Genomic DNA, 17,751 nt, shown 5'->3' with positions numbered 1-17,751 from the left:
TACAATTATTGATAATTATATTATTTATAATTAATTATTATTATAATCATGTTAAAATGGCAGCTCTCTTTAGTGGATTTAAGACGCTTTTAGACTAAGCATTTTGGAGCAGGGACAACTTCCTTTGTATTTATACAGTACCTAAAACATTGGGGCCCAATCCTGATTTAGGCAATGTTATGATAGAAATATTTAATAATTAGCTTCAGTTTTATTCAATTAGAAGCAATGGACAGAATATTACTACTATAGTGCAGCGTCTCTAAGCTGTGTAAGAAATCCCCATGCTTTCAGAGCTGGACAGTCTGACTGTCGATATGCTACATTTTACTGTCACCATAAGAGAAGGACGCCACCACAGAAGTCTATATGGTATTTCTTAGGATTGCTCTTGTTGAAACCTTGTAGGACAGCTTATAAGGGACAATAATTTCTCTCCCGAATGACCCTGTCTGCTTCTTCAGTTAAATGCTATATGCTCTAGCTAAGCAGAGAATTCCAAGAACAAAGGCAGAAAAACACCACTTCAGATTTATATTCAAGCCTATTCTTTTTTTTTTAATAGCACCCCAAGAATGCACTCGGTGTCTGACAGTAAAAACACAAAAATAAGGCCCCTGCCTCAAGTAGCTAAATCTAAATTTGAGACAAGACACAATGAGTGAGAACAACAAACAGTGCAGAGGGACATTATGGCTTTAAAAAAAGTCAGGCATTTACACAGGAATATCTAATAAACACGTCTAATAAAATCCGTGTTTATAAAAACTTAAAAACACTTTCTTGGTCAATAGCTTGTTCCAAATTTACTTTCCACTATATAGGTTTAAGCCTTAGAGAACCTGCTGGCTCATTATTAAATATCTTTCCTCACACCTTGACTGAGCTGTGGGGAAAGGAGCTAACCAACAGAGGGCAATGTTATCCAGTCCAGCATTCAGCCACTAGAAAGCTCCACAATGCCAAACAAACTGAAAAAGTACAAACTAAGGTCAGGGAGACTAGGCTGGCTGCCTACGAGCAGAGGTGCAGGAGGCAGGAGGCAGCAGCCTGGGAAACGGCTGTGGAAAGGCGGCCAGGCAGCCCAGGAGACAGGGTTAGGGACTGTTTTGATCTTTATTGGAACTGTCAATAGTAGTTGGGCCTAGGATAGTTTCACTGTTTATTTCTGGCAGTTGTAGCAAAATAATCCTGCATTAACTACTTAAAATCTGAGCGTTAATGAAAATCCACAGAAAGATAGTCTGTACAGTCTAGTTCTTGGAGAGCCTACAGCACTTGCCTCCAAACTCACAGTACATCGAGCAAACAACCAGACACTTAGATAAAGCTTGTGAACCACAACATTACATCCTGCAATAGTGGGGGATTGGTTATATCTATTTTCTGAGATGTTTCCATTAAGTCACTGAAGAGGACATACTGCAGATCAATAGGACATCATCTGCTGAACTATATGACTGGGGAGGAAGTGCAGGTTATATAGAGTGGACACATGGGTAAAGGGGATTGCTAACCTGTGGACCAGCACAGCTGATCTTGCAGATATCACAGTAGTGAAGCTGAGGCTGTTTAGGGGGCCCTTTGGGTTTCAGCTGTTTGTTTTGAAAAGGTGTTTTTTTGCTGAAGCTGTTGCTAGAGTTGGTGGTGGTGCTGTTCACTGTGCTGCTCCATGAAGAAGAGCTCGTAGATTTCGGTTGTTGTGGCGGGGGTGGCGGCTGCTGATGCTGGGCCTGGGGCTGCTGAGGTGGTTGATAGTAAGTGCTAGCTGCTGTGTATGCTGTGGCATCATAACTGGAGTAATTTGACCCTAGCAGGCAGAAAGAAAAGGGAGCAATTTTATGAGGGTTATAGTCTAAACAAAGAGAATTACAGTGCAACACCTGCATGACAGCTACCTCCTTACCAGAGTATGATGCAGAAGTGGAGTTGTATGAAGAGGAGGGGGTGTACGAGGAGATGGAGGAGGCAGATGCATTCTGCTGAACAGTTGTTACTGTTGGGTAGGCATTGTAGCTTGAAGATGTGGCGCTCACTGTTTGAATTGGCTTAATTGTAGTCACCTGTCTCTGTGGCTGGCTCTGACTATAAATACCACTAGATTGACTGTAGCCACCTTTGGCGCCTAGAAAGCAAACACACAAGCTCACCCTCTTGCAAAACTGAAGACAGATACATGTGCTTCTAAACTATTACAGTCATCTCTCTTTACTAATAATAGATATTTGCTAAACAAGACACTGGAAATGTATAGCAATTGGGTACAATTTATATGATGAGAGACTGCAAAACATATTAGCCTGGAAAGAAGTGAAAGATACAGATGAATAATCGATCAGTCCTTCCCTTTTCCATTCTTTCATAATAAAAAAGCATGAGGTCACTCAGATTAATAGCAGGCAATTTTAAAAACTACAGTAAATGAGGGGAGATTTTTTTTTCCTTACCTGTAAGTTTGGTTTCTCATAGTGGAACTCACAGCTGGGTAGATTCCACCCACTCATCCCTGGAGATAGCTGGCTGATTTCAGGTGTAAAAGGGAGACTCCAATAACCAGTTGCAGGACAGGAGACACCCCTGAAGATCTATTCTCAAGCTTTCATACAAATTGGTTAAAACTGGAAAGAGATATTTTTAATGCACCAAATAAGACACACTCTCTTCTTAAAACAGTAGATGATTATAAAAAGAATTCATACTTTAAAAACTAGACCTAGGAAGGGTTCCTCTGGATTGGTGGATGTCCCCACTATGAGAAACCAAAAATTTTCTTCTCTCATTCACAAGGACCATCCAGCTATCCAGAAGACTCACTGCTGGGATCTAGCAGGCAGTAAGGTAATGAATGTTGCCAGAAACAAGATAATGGCCAAAAGGAAGGCAGGGAACACCACATGCACTAGAATTTTTGTATTAAGCTCTCAAATATCAAACGCAACTTGTTGAACCCTATGGCTGAAGGCTGTATCCACTGACATGAAACTTTCCAGTGTTGGATGAAAGAACACACATAGACCATGTAGTTGCCTTGCAAGTTTCCTGCTTCAAAGCACCATTGCTTTCTGTCCAGGAAGAGGAGCTCAGCCTTGTCGCGTGCATCATGAATCCTTTGAAAGAATCTTTACTAGGTGTGAGGTACCCTTGCTTCATTGCCAGTCTGATCCATATGAAAATTGTAGCCTTTGAGGTTTTCTTGCCTATCTTGTAGGTGCCTTATATGACAAGCAATGCATCTGACTTCTATGATTTGGCCCTACCCAAGTAATATTTTAGAGTGCTCCAAACATGTAAGGTATGCAGCAATTTCAATTGCAGCATGAATTGGTCTGGGACAAAAATGAATGAAAGGCAGTCTCTGAGATAGAAAGACAAATTACCTATGGGCACATTTGTAGCAGGTCTGAGAACCATTTTGTTTGGAAAAATATGCAGATACTGCTCGGATAGATAATGCTCCCAAACAGAGAAATTTGATCTGCTGAGACAGGATACATAAATAAGGCTGTTTTGAGGAATTGTATATAAAAAAACCATTTGGATAAGGGTTTAGAGATGGCTTTGTTGTAGCTTGTAGAACTAAGATTAAATTCCAAATTTAAAATATATGACATGTTCTTGGGAACAGATACAGCTTTTAAGGAATATGTCACATAATAATGGGGAGCATTACTGTTAACTTCCTTCCTGAAGACAGACATCTTAGTGCTGAAAGTGGAATAGACAGGAAAATAGGGCTTAAGCCTTACTTGAATCTGGCCATAAGGAACTCTAATATGGCTGAACTGGAAGGTGCCAGAGGCTGTCTGTTTAACCCACACCCACTTGGCATGGTGCTCTGTCCCCCTCTAGTGGTGGCTAGGTTATACAGAGGTGGATAAGCCTAATACAGCCTTGGACATTAGCAGAATCTTTTTAACTCAAGCAGTAAAGTCTTGTGCAACAAGACCCAGACGTCCAGCTTCGATCCCTGCTTCCAATAACTCTCACAGGAGAGTGGTGTTACATCTATAGTGCACAGTCTACACTAAATGAGAAAATATGTTCAATATACCTTGATAAGAGCAGAAGGTAAAGTTCTTCCTAGATAACTAATCTCAGATTCCAAGCATTCCAGCCTCAAAAAATCTGGACGGAGGAGAGAGGTTGGAAAGCTGGAGTGGTTCTCTGCATCCAGTAAAGAAACCAAAACCTTCAGGGCCAAAAAGTGACTTTAAGAACCATTCTTGCTTTGTCTAATTGACTTTTCCTGGCACCTTTGGTTAGGAGGTATACAGGAGTTGGCCATTCCATGAGATGAAGGTGGTGCCCATGTGGCAAGAGCCTCTCTGGTGCTTTGAGAAGATCTTAGTGGTCTTGTTTGTCTGAGAGACAGAGAGATCCAAGTGTGGAGCATCCCAGGCTGATATAAATTTCAGAACACAGTCTGGTCCAGCTCCCAGTACTCAAGGGACAGTCGATGGGTTAGCCAGATGGCTTGATGGTTTAACTTTTTTGATGGAAGTTGTTTTGATTGCTAGCTGCAATAAGTTTCATTGTTTGTGTCCTTTATTAACAACTTTTGGTACCTCCCTGTTGGTGCACATACCCATGGCTCTCCCTAGTATCATCATCACTCTACTATAACTGGGCATTATTTTCAAGTAACAAACTGCTTTGAGTTTTAGACAGTTATGTTTAGGGTAGTCTCTCTTTTTGAACATTTGCAGTACAAGGGTTCACATCTCTCTTGGGCACCCCAACTTGACAGGCATTTTCATCATCTTAAGCTGGTGTGGCTCTGAATGAGGTTTGCCTGCCAGGAACTTTCCCAACACCAGAACTACCATTTTCACGGGAGTGTCAACACATGATCCAGTTCTGCCAGAGGAGAGCTTACAGAGGTCAGAGGTAAATAATTTCCCGTTAAGCAGTTTCTACAAAGGGACTAAGATTCTAGTCAGTTATGGTCCATACCATCATTTTTGATGATCTGTGATAAAGCTGAATTAGACAAAACTACTACTGAAATTTGTCCATGGGTAAGACTACAGTGCTGAAGGATGAGAGATGGAAATCATTCTGTGAGGGAATTCCATGAGTTTTTGGGATAGATAGTAAAACCATACTGCCATAGAAGTTGTATTGAACTTGGTGAGTCTTACAAGCCTTTCTGCATTTTGAACTGTTTTGTTTATTGAGAGATTGTCAAGATAATGATAAATCTGTATCTCATAATTTGGACATTACAAATACCATGAGATTTGAGAAAATTGTTTGGATGGGAAAATAGGCAACGATTGGCATCTTGTTTCTGGATTTAAAAAAGTTCCATTCAGAGTCTTGTTTTCCTAATTCAGAGGAGAGAGAGATCCAGCAAAAGCCTCTAGTTCGTTTTGACATCACAACTCTGGAACAGTTTCCTGAACATTGTTCTTCGAGAGGGACTGGAGCTACTGCTTTTAGTTTTCTAAGTTCTGAATGCATTGTTGCACTGCTAATTTTTTAGTTCAATTTGCGGGGAAGAAAAGGAGGAAAAAAAGGAGGAATTTGCTGAAACTATCAGATACCCTTCACTTATTACCTCTAGTCCCTCTTTGTCTTGAGTTGTATCAACTTAGCCACCAAAACATCTTTAGGAATCCTTCAAAACAGTTTGAGGCCACGAGCTGGCACAGATTAAAGAGACTCCGAGAAGCCCTGTTCCTGAAAGGATCCCGGGACATCCTCGTTGAGGGACTGCGTATGTATTTCCTATGTCTGAAGGCATGAAGAAAATTAAGAGCTGGTTATAAATACTGTAATGTCCATGCAGGTCAGTGGTCAGAGTTCATGCAAGAGGTCCAATATCCAGATGATCCAATCCAAGGGAAATGTACAGTGTAGTAGCAGGTGGAGTCAGACAAGGCAAAAAGACAGGATGAGATGGGGGCAACAAGACAGAATCAAACAGGGTCCAAGTAGCAACTAATGGGAAATGGCTTGATGCTCCAGAAAGGAAGCAGGAAGTTTACATATAGTAACCAACCAGAGTCAAAATCATGTGGTCAATCAGGAAGCAGAACCCTGGAAGCTGGTACACCCAAGTCTGTGAATTCCCTGTTAATTGGATGAGCTGGTGTGGTGTGATGGCCAAGGCTGCTTTCCAAGAACCCAGTGGGCCTGGCTTCAAGACCAGGACTTGAGACCAGGCCCTAACAAATACAGGAGGTTGATATCAGGATTGACATCAGTATTTTAAAAAATGACTCCCAATGATCTTGCTGTTATGAAGAGACTGCTCAATTTTGAAGAGTTATTAAAGCTTTTTCTTTTTCTCAGGAACGTCTAAATAAAGATCAAATGAAGCTGGGTGAGATTTGAGCTAGCAGTCAAATCAATGGCCAGCGTTCTAACCTACAAATTTCTTCTTGCTATAGCATTGCAGAGAAGTGATCTGTCAGAAAAAAACTTGTCCCAACAAGCATCATAACTCAACGAAAGCTCTTGGTTATTTTGGACAGATCTCTCAAAGCAAAGGTAGCTTTTTATCCACGACAGAGAATTCTTGAACAATACTATGCCAAGTAATTGAAGCTCGAGGCAACTCTTGCTCTTCACTTTAGCATTTTTTTAAATTTAGAGGCCTTAATAACCAGCAGTATGGATGGAGTCTTTTACTAAAATTATGTGCCAGGACCAAGAAGCTGTAATCTGATAATGTGTCTTCCTAGAGCTTGTAGAGTTTAAGATAAGCCTTGCTGAGGAACCTCTTGGCAGGTGAAGTCCTGAATCATGATTTTCTGAAGACACTAGTGAATACCGCATTACCCTTGGATTTCCTCATCTAGAGTGCATTTTTGAAACACAAGAATGCTTGGTCAGCATTATCTGCTCAGTGCAAGTTGTCTTCTTAAATGCAGTTCTATTTTGAAAAGTGGCTAAAAAATGTCATCATGCAGTTCCATGTTTATTGTGTCTCCATATCAAATTTATGCAGTTTAGAAATATTATTTCGTAACAGCCCTCCCTGCAAATTTTACATAGGCTAATAAAGTTGCATAGGTTTGAGAGCAGAATATGGCCTAATATATATATATTACTGTCAATGCACAAAGGGAAAAAATAACCCAACTAGACATGCCAAGAGCCCAGGCTGAGTTTGCAGAGCTGACAGTCAATCACACAGTATTTTTTTTCCTTTGTAAACTAAGCAAATATGATAATCAATGAGACACAAACATGGAATCCAACAAAGTGTACATAACACAGACACTCAATTTCAGAGTAGAATTGCACTTTAGAAGTTGTCTAAATCATCCCGGTCAAGAGTCATCTGGCATCCAAGTCAAGGAGTTCACGTTTGCTTAAAAAAAAAGCAATTCTAAACTACTAAGATTTTCTGGTTTTTGCCTTCATACCATCTTTCCTCTTTGGCAATGGTGGTGAAGAGGAAAGATGGCGATTACTTTTTGGATGAAAGGGATTAAGAGCTCTCATCTTTTCATCTTCATTTAACTCTTAACCCAAGAATGGGGAACACAACAATGGTGGCTCTGCTTCTTTCTGAATTGAGAATGGTCCCTAATGACCAGAAAAAGGGTATGGAAAATCTCCTAACTCCTCCCTATAGGTTCAGGAGAGATTACAGCTTTCAAATAATTGGATGCTGACATTTTCCCTCCAGAATGAAAAAACAATTTTAAAATAATTATTCCTACGCCATCAAGTCCTGGTCATAACAAGCTGTTTTTGATGGAATTAAAATTTGGCCTTGAAGGAAAAACTTTAGTGTACTATGATGGCAGAAGGATGGAAGTAGATGGCCAGACACTGCTGAGTTGACTTGCTGGCATATTTACTGTCTTTGGCAGCAATACTTTTAACAGATAGTTTGCTGTGTCATTTGGAGAGGCCCTTGTCATCACAGCCCCACACACTCACTCCCAGGAAGGTGGAAACGGCTGAATTCTACTAGATTGCATTTTCCCTACCGGATCTGCTCTTCTCCTAACCATGAAGTTGAGGGAAAAGAAATCACAAAATGGAGGACTTGCCCAGTGGTGCTGATGCAAAGGTAGAGGAAGACCATTGCTGGGAATCTTCCCTGAAGCAAGGTAGAGGAGAAAAACACAGTCAATAAAGAGATATTGCTGCAGCCAAAATGTTTCTTTGGCGCAGAAGCAGGGCCAGCTCAGCCAAGAAGCTCCTCTGAAGTACCACGTCAGAGGCCCAACCACCACTTTGGCAAAGCAGAGGAAAAACAGAATGCAGGAAACAGAAGTGTTCAAGAGATGGGGATGGCTTCCCAGCAGCGGGAGTAAATCTGGAAGAGCCAGCCAAGAAGGTAAGAAGAGCAAAGTGCTTCAGAATACAGCTAGCACTGAGCACAGTGGCAGCTCAATTGCATTTGGTTATCAGAATCTCCTCTTGCCACCAAAAAGTCGAGCCAGCTGCCTCTGTGGACGAGTGGGAGAGACCTACCCAGCAGTGAGTCTTCTGGATTGACCGACGGACCCACATATGAGAAACTTCTTCACAGAGCATGTAGTTAACCTGTAAAATTCGTTACCCCAAGAAGCCAGAGAACTGAATATTGCAGCTGGATTTAAACAGGATCTGGAAAAATTTATAACCAATAATAATTTGTAGTTACATATGCTAAGATGTGGACAGTCAAATTTCATCCTTCAAGGATCACTGCAGAGGCCAAGAATAAATCCTCCCTTCATGACCATGAATACAAGCAATTGACTGGGTGTTTTATAATTTTTTTTTGCCTTCTTCTAAAGCTTCAAATAATCATTGCTACAAGCAGAATACCAGACTTGAAGGACAACTGTTCTCATACATTATGGCTAATCCTACGTTCTTAAAATGCCTGATTTAACTATCATCCTACATGTATTCATTTTCACTCCACTTCAGGGCCTTAAGGATTCCAGAATAATGAGGCAAAACTCTCATCAACTTCGACAGAATTTTTTTCTGAGAAAGGACTTCAGGACTTAATGTGAATAATTTCCTATGTCCATTTACCTATAGCAATTGGTTCCAAAACCTTAAGTGTGTCATGGATTTGTAGAACCCTTGAAAAGCCTCTCGCCAAAAAGTACCCTTAAGCAAAACTTCATAACAAAATGCTTATTATGGTATGTTTGATTTGCTTTTTAAATAGAATTATTTAACTAGCTTAGTTAAATATGAAAAAATTCTGAATCAGAAAGATAATCTAGTGCTGAAAATATAGTGACCCAATTTGATCCTCAAGGGAAAAGCAGCAAGAAAACAAATTTTTAATATTAAATATGCTCTCAACATGAGATGAGCTCAATACCTTTGAACTATAATAACAAAAAATGAACAGAATCATGCAGACTTATTCCAGTGGGCTAAAGAGACTTCAGTTATCCATGGGAATTTAAAGCTATTATTTTGGCCACCAGAGGGAACCTATACAGTCACAAAAATGAAACAAACATTTAGAATTCACAGGTTTTAAAGTGAATCCTAATTCCTAGTAAGTTACCAGGATCAGATAGTATTCACCCAAGAGTTCTGGAGAAACTCAAATGTGAAATTGCAGAACTACTAACTGTGGTATGTTTCAGAGTGGTAGCTGTGTTAGTCTGTATCAGCAAAAACAATGAGGAGTCCTTGTGGCACCTTAGAGACTAACAAATTTATTTGCGCATAAGCTTTCATGGGCTAAAACCCACTTCATCAGATGCATGGAGTGAAAAATACAGTAAGCACTATATATATGAAAAGATGGGAGTTGCCTTACCAAGTGGGGAGTCAGTGCAAACGAGACCAATTCAATTAAGGTGGAAATGGAAGTGGTATGTAACCTATCATTTAAATCAGCTTCTGTACTAGATGACTACTCCTGAGGGCATTCCGTGCCAAAAAAAATTCTGCTCCAACAAAAATTCTGCGCATAATATTTTAAAATTCTACAAAATTCTGCAAATTTTATTTGTCAAATAAATGTGGAGGCTCCAGCGTGGCACTGGGGAGCACAGGCCACTGGCTGCACGGGGTGGGAGATCACTGTGCAGCTCCACCCCCGGGACACAGATTCAGTGGTGAGGCTGCACCCAACCCTGACACAGCGCAAGGACTGGGCCTGCCCCAGAAACACCCCAGGACCCTGCCCCTCCATGCCAGATGCACCAGGCGTGGGCGGGCAGGCTCAGCAAGGCAGGATCCAAGTTGGGGGGCGGGGCAGGGAGGGGCTACAGGTGTCGGTTGAGAGGATTCTGTGTGACGCAATCTGGGTGCAGGTGGCTCAGTGGGGGATCTGGATACACAGGGGTCTGTTGGGGGGTTCTGGGAGCAATGGTAATGCATCTTTGCAAGGGGGTCCAGGTGAAGGTGGTTGGGGCTCAGCGAGGAGGGGGGTCTGGGAGGGATAGAGCTTGGCGGGGGGTCTTGGTGTGAGGGACTCAGCGGGGGGGGGCAGATGCTGGGGGAATGTGGCTCAGTGGGGTGGGGATTCAGGTGCAGCTGGTTGGGGCTTGGTAGAGTGGGGATCCAGGTGCGGGTGGCTTGTCAGAGTCATCCAGGTGCAGGGGAGAGGGTTTTGAGGCTCGGCAGGAGAGTCTGGGCGTGAGGGGGTCTGGATGCATGGGGGTTGGGCAGATGGGGGAGCAGCGCCCTGTACAGTGATCCTTCCCCTGCAGCTGATGAGCGATGGGTGCAGGAAGCGTGGGAGGGAGAGTTTGCAGACCTTCCTACAGACAAGGGATAAATCTGGGGGTGGGTCTGACCCGGCCCTGGATACCATGCAGGGGAAGAGGAAGTCCCGTCCTCCCCAGTCCAGCTGACCAGCAGCTGAGCCCAGCGCAGGGTAGGACCCACCAGCTGGGTCTTCCCCAGTCCCGCCCCCTGCCCCACAGTGATTTACCTCTTTGCTGACTGCTCTAGGCACCCGAAACATACTGCTGGGGAGGGTCTCATGACTGCTCTTGTTGCTTCCCTTTGCTTCCCTGTCAAAGTCATTTTTCTGCGGGGAAGCAAAAAAATCTGCAGGGGACATAAATTCTGTGCATGCGCAGTGGCACAGAATTCGCCCAGAAGTAAGATGACTGGAGGATAACTAATGTGATGCCAATTTTTTTAAAAGGCTCTAGAGGCAACCCTGTCAATTATAGACCAGTAAGCCTAACTTCAGTACCAGGCAAGTTGGTTGAAACTATAGTAAAGAACAGAATTATCAGACACATAGATGAATACGATTTGCTGGGGAAGAGTCAACATGGTTTTTGTAAATGGAAATCATATCTCACCAATCCACAGAATTCTTTGAGGGAGTCAAATAAACATGTGGACAAGGCTGATCCAAGGGATATAGTGTACTTAGATTTTCAGAAAGCCTTTGACAAGGTCCCTCACCAAAGGTTCTTAAGCGAAGTAAATTGTCATGGGATAAGAGGGAAGGTCCTTCCATGGATCAGTAACTGCTTAACTGATAGGAAACAAAGGGTAGGAATAAAAGGTCAGTTTTCAGAATAGGGAGAGGTAAACAGTGGTGTCCTCCTGGGGTCTGTACTGGGACCAGTACTGTTCAACATATTCACAAATGATCTGGAAAAAGAAGTAAAAAGAGTGAGGTGGCAAAATTTGCAGATGATATAAAGCTATTCAAGGTAGGTAAGTCCAAAGCTGACTGTGAAGAGTTACAGAAGGATCTCACAAAACTGGGTGACAGGGCAACAAAATGGCAGATGAAATTCAATGTCGATAAATGCAAAGTAATGCACATTGGAAAACATAATGCCAACTATACATATAAAATGATGGGGTCTAAATTAGCTGTTACCATGCAAGAAAGATCTTGGAGTCATTGTGGATAGTTCTATGAAAACATCCACTCAATGTGCAGCAGCAGTCAAAAAAGCAAGCAATGTTGGGAATCATTAAGAAAGGGATAGATAATAAGACAGAAAATATTATATTGCCTCTATATAAATCCATGGTACGGCCATATCTTGAATACTGCGTGGAGATGTGGTCGTCCCATCTCAAAAAATATATATATTGGAATTGGAAAAGGTTCAGAAAAGGGCTACAAAAATGATTGGGGGTATGGAACTGCTGCCATATGAGGCGAGATTAATGAGACTGGGACTTTTCAGCTTGGAAAAGAGACAACTAAGGGGGGATATGATTGAGGCCTATAAAATCATGACCGATGTGGAGAAAGTAAATAAGGAAGTGTTATTTACTCCTTCTCAGAACACAAGAACAAGGGGTCACCAAATGAAATTAATAGGCAAGAGGTTTAAAACAAACAAAAGGAAGTATTTCTTCACCCAACGCACAGTCAACCTGTGGAACTCTTTGCCAGAAGATGTTGTGAAGGCCAAGACTATAACAGGGTTCAAAAAAGAACTAGATAAGTTCATGGAGGATAAGTCCATCAATGGCTATTAGTCAGGATGGGCAGGGATGAAAACCATGCTCTGAACTGACCCTAGCCTCTGTTTGCCAGATGCTGGGAATGGGCAACAGGGGATGGATCACTTGATGATTACCTGATCTGTTCATTCCCTCTGAAGCACCTGGCATTGGCCACTGTCAGAAGACAGGATACTGGGCTAGACAGACCATTGGTCTGACCCAGTATGGCCATTATATTCATAGCAAAGTCTGTGCAAGCAAAGATGCATAGGAGTCAGTTTTGTGCTTTTTGCGTCCTCAACAAAAATGTGACACTATCCCTACATTTTTTACTATAATTTTCTCTACAAATAGGGCATGCTGTATATTTTTTATATTTAATTATATTTCAATATGAAAATACACCCAGAGGCTTGAGGAATGGGCTTGATTTTTTCTAACTACTCATGGGCTCCTAGTAAATTATTTTTCACCTGAAATTTGAGTAGATGTACTTAACCCATAAAAGGAATGACCTTCCAAAGTATAATATTATAAGTTACTTTTCACATTCTTATCAAATCCAATTCTCTATAAGAACCAGTATTTCCAGCTTGGTTTCAAGTCATCACTGTGATTTGTATTTATACTCTATCAGTTCATGTCATATGTAGACAGCTCTCTTTTTCTTATATGTATGAAGATAAATATTTGTGCATTCAGATTCTTACAAATCTTTTTTTTTTTTTTAAACATTAGTATGAAGTAACATTTGTGTTCAAGTTATGACATTTAATGAACTGGAAAAAATGAAAATGCCACACCCTTAAGAGAAGATTTAAGGCATTTTCCAAAGTTGCTAAAAAGTCTAATTAAGCTACTTTTGACACCTTACCTGCAACTGATACCCTGCTGCCAATAAACCTTTAACATTTTGAACCTCCCAGTACTGTACATACTTTGAAATAACACACTAAAGTTGTGAACACTGGGTTCCTGTAGCACTCACTTGACTGGTAGTACGAGTCTGTGGCAGTGTGTTGAGGCTGGGTAGCAACTGGCTGGTAGTACTGTTTGCTCTCATAGCTGCTTGCAGACGTAGACCGTCCATAACTGTAACCATCCTGTATATGAAATTCCAACAGAACAAAAAAGAAGCCAAATTATGAACACACAGCCCAATGCTACAAAAATTAATAGATAAATTAAGCATTCTTTAGCAAATTGATAGCCATTTTTGTAGAGTCGAATTAATTGCTAAACTTTTTTTATGCATTCGTTCATGTCAACTGGGGAGAACAAGTCAGTTTATAATAGAAAAAAAATCAAAAAGCCTCCCAGATTTCATTCTGCAGCTCTTGTTTCAAAGTTGGTAGTCCTTAGACTTTAGGAAATTAAAGCTATGTATGTTCTTAGATTTGTACCTGTTTTGGCTCTCTAGTAATTTGGTTTGAGCCCTCAGCATTTGCTGATACATATATAAATGTAGTGCTTTTATGTGTAGTCAAAAAGGTATCAAATATACTAGAGCCTGCAAGTCCAACATCTTGAAGGATTTATCAGAAAGAAATCCCTTAATACCAATATATTAATTTTATATTTAATATCTGTATTATCTTGGTGCCTGGAAACCCCAATTAAGGATTGGAATCCATTGAGCCTGTACAAATGTAGCATAAAACACAGTCCTTGTCCCCTTTTCAATTAAAGATTGGAAACATATGGAGTAAAAACAAACAAACCACACACAACAAATCATACATTACCAGCCTTATTCTGCTTCCCAGACAAAAATTTATACGATGCAATTAACGTGGACAAATGCTGCTCAGATAAGTTACCAATTAAAGTGTCACCAAAAGGTTTCGTGGATTGATACCTGGTAGTTTGGTGTTGTAGTAGGCTGGGGGGGAGGTTCCTGCTGCCGAGTTCCATAACCATAGTCCTGTCCTGAATGCGATTGGTATGCTCCATAGGCAGCAGTTGCAACTGGCCTGGCAGCCTGCACTGTGGGAGCATAAGATGGCGTCACAGTATGTGCCACCCCAGGAGCTTGCTGAACAGTGTAGCTTGCCGCAGTGGTTGGGTGGGAATAAGCTGTAGCAGGTTGAGTGCTGAAAGACAAGACAAACAATTTAAAGTCTACAGCATCTCAAGGTTTTTAAACTGGGCATAAGTTTCTGACACAAAATCTGACACTACATTTTCATCTCATCAATCAAGCTAGTACACATTATATATGTATCCTTTGATTAATACTGAAATAAAGTTAATGTTGAAACTCAATACTATGATCAAAACTGGAATTCAGATAAAGAAAGGAAGGATGCAAAGAGGTGGGGTACTAATAATATATTTCTGTACAATCTGACATCATTTATCAACTAGCAGCTTTATTGGGGTAAAGGGGAGAGTCCTAAATTCCCTGATTTTAGAATATTAATTCCCATGGTTTGATCCAGGAACAAGTCATTTTGAACCCTTTTTTCCAAGTCCTCCAATTCAACATATATCTTGCTCTGCGGCCAATTACATTTCCGTACCACAACCGTTGTACTAGAGTACAAGGGTAAATAACACGGGGAAAAAAATGTCTCGTCTCTAACACACTTAGGGTATACACAGAACTTCATCCAACTGTAGGGCTAAGAACAAAAGGCCATATCCTTAATTAACGTAAACCAGCTGAACATCTGGCCCAAGGATGACAGAATTTGGGTTCCTTCAGTTTACCTTTCATCGTTGGTTATTTCTCCAATGAATCTCATTTTTCTGCACATATTAAATACTGTCATTTTATATCCTGCTATACAATTGTTTAAATATACATGCTCTCATCAAAATGTTACCATACAGGTTTAGAACAGATAATGCTAACCAATCTCTAAGACCAAGACAGTGCAGCCAATAGCATTTAAGCCAGGAGACCCCAGTAATTTAAGTTTAGTGTCCATTAAGACAGACAATAACAGAACCAGCAATTCTTTGAAGCACTCAATTCCAAGTGTAATTTATTTAAAATTCCTCCACTTAATTTAAAGCAGTGCTACTTGTTCCTAATCTAGTCACTGATAAACCGCATATTCAGGCAACCTTTTTCTCCCATGACACTCACTCTCTGTTTTCAGAGAAGGATTCTCCATTTGCAACATCACCACATATCTCTCTCTGACAAAAGTGAACTAGACATGGCTCTTTCTGGAGCAGCCACTCCAAGCTTCTGCCAGAGAAAGATGCTAAGAGAAATACTATAGAGGCAATATGCTAATATGCTATCTTACGTACTTATATGGCCTCCATCACCTCACAATCTTTAACGTGCATTTATCTTCACAACACCCTTGCAGGGATGGAAGTTCTATTACACCCATTTTACAAATAGGGAATTGAGGCACCGGAAGACCAAGTGATTTGCCCAGGGTCACACAGGATGTCTGAGGGTGAAGGAATTGAAACTGGTTATTCCATAGCACAAGCTAGCACTTCAGCCATTGGCCCATCTTTCCTCTCACTGCACTTCTAGTGCAAGGAATTCTGGGTACTATAATGCCTCAAGATCACAGTTGTCCATTAAAACTAAAATTAATGGGAGCTACATATGTGTTTTCAGAATATTCTTCACACTGAATTTAGAACTCAATATTACTGTTTTATTTTAAATAGCCTGGATGGCCTTCTTCTCCCCCATACACACTCCAAACTGTGCATACTGTACTACTGTCTGTTTGGTACATTTGAAAGTGTTCTATAGTGTGAGAAATAAGATTATGTATTTTGCGGTTACATTCATCCTTCTTCACCAGAAGTACCAATTAAGACAAAAACTGTATCACTGGTGATAGCTAATTTTTTAAACTTTTATATTTGTGTGGGTATGAGAAAGAAAGAGATAATGTAAATGGAAACCAAGATAAAGCATGCTTGTGACCAAACACCTTCTCAATGGTTGGTTATTTATCAAGCATCCATAGACACACACATAAATAAGGGGTGCTTATTCAACAAAATGAGAGCAAATTAAAATACAATTAAAACTATGATTAAAAGCCATCCTCCCAAAATTCAAACAGATAATGTAAATGAATTGTTCCAGTACAAACAAGGAAAGGTCATCAATATGCAACCAAGATTGGTCATTGTAAAATCCATCTTTGTGATGAAGTTTAAAATGTTTATTAAAATAGGAGAGCGCTACATAATATAGTTTTTGGAAGTATGTATTTCTTTGCTGTATAGCCCCTTGGTAAAGACAAATAAGCAGAGACATAGTTTATTTGCAGCTTCTATTAGTAGTAGTGTAAAATTCATTGGAGCAATCTCATTTTCGACGCTAGCACATCAAAGAAGTAGGGTCTCCCAAAGGGTATGTTGACTAATCGCAAACATTAGAGTGGGACATTTCTGATTGACTAGGAGGAAGACCATGAAGAAAAACAGGTTCTAGTAACACACAAATATGTTGAAAGTCAACAGTGAAGGAGAATGATATATATTATAGTGTAAATACCTGAGATTTCAATTTTTTTTTGGACCAAAAGCCTGATCAAAAGCATGAATGGATCGGGGCTTTGCAAAGCAGGATTAGTATTTACTCCACAGTAGGAACATCTATCACTATACAAACAAGTAGATTCCTTCCACTCACCAGTAAACTGTGAAGGGATGAACTAGAAACAACCTGAACACTAAAACGGTTATTTTAGAAGCATCTTCAACACAAGAACTCAGAAAGGCAATGTAAATTATATAAAATGAGAACAGAACTATCACCAAATAAAAGTCGTTTTCCCAGTTTCGAGAATTTTTACCCTTAAGCAAAAATATATCTGCACCAGTTATGAAACTGGCAGCAATACCGTAAGCCCAACAATACAACCACTGTTAATATGTGGATTACCCAGGATTCGGACAGCTCCTACAAGAATTTTTGCATAATCTACTACACAAATTAATCCCTTAAAATCCAGAGTTATCCTATCCCAATTTCAACTCCGCTCATTGTATTCTACTTAGCAAACTTCTCCTTGCAATTTCAGTTAAAGAGTTTTCTTCAGGCAGTGTTGCCACATCCAGGCACACAAACCAAGATGTTGGTGCACTTTTTTCTGGAAATGGACTGTATAATCATTTGGTAAAATGCTTTGGGATCCTTCTGGATGAAAAGTTGCACATTGTATAAATGCAAGTTATTGCCACACATCAAGAATTCAAAATGGACTTCTCCAACCAGCAACACTATAACTGATTTATGACAATATACATGCAAGCATATTAAGCCCTTCATTCCTATCACCAGACTGGTCAACTGTGATGAAAAACTCAAGGAATTTTTATCACCAGTCCTAAAGCAGAGGAAGAAATTCTTCCTCAAACTGAGTATGTCCTTTCTGGAAGTGAGAGAATGAGAGACTA

At 40.5% G+C, this 17,751-nt stretch overlaps 1 protein-coding gene across 1 annotated transcript in view; it reads right to left on the bottom strand.

The window, feature by feature from the left end:
* The window catches only part of ZFR2 (zinc finger RNA binding protein 2), a 76,580-nt gene that overhangs the window by 36,696 nt on the left and 22,133 nt on the right, over positions 1-17,751 (bottom strand). The window contains exons 2-5 of the mRNA XM_065422178.1: positions 14,219-14,453; positions 13,349-13,463; positions 1,907-2,125; positions 1,518-1,810 (exon numbers count right to left, since the gene is read on the bottom strand). Of these exons, the coding sequence (XP_065278250.1) occupies positions 1,518-1,810; positions 1,907-2,125; positions 13,349-13,463; positions 14,219-14,453 (862 nt within the window). The remainder of the gene's footprint in view (positions 1-1,517; positions 1,811-1,906; positions 2,126-13,348; positions 13,464-14,218; positions 14,454-17,751) is intronic.

Source organism: Emys orbicularis, chromosome 24 (genome assembly GCF_028017835.1).
Source record: "Emys orbicularis isolate rEmyOrb1 chromosome 24, rEmyOrb1.hap1, whole genome shotgun sequence".
Classification (NCBI taxonomy): Eukaryota; Metazoa; Chordata; order Testudines; family Emydidae; genus Emys; species Emys orbicularis.
This window is presented reverse-complemented; position numbering and strand designations above follow the sequence as displayed.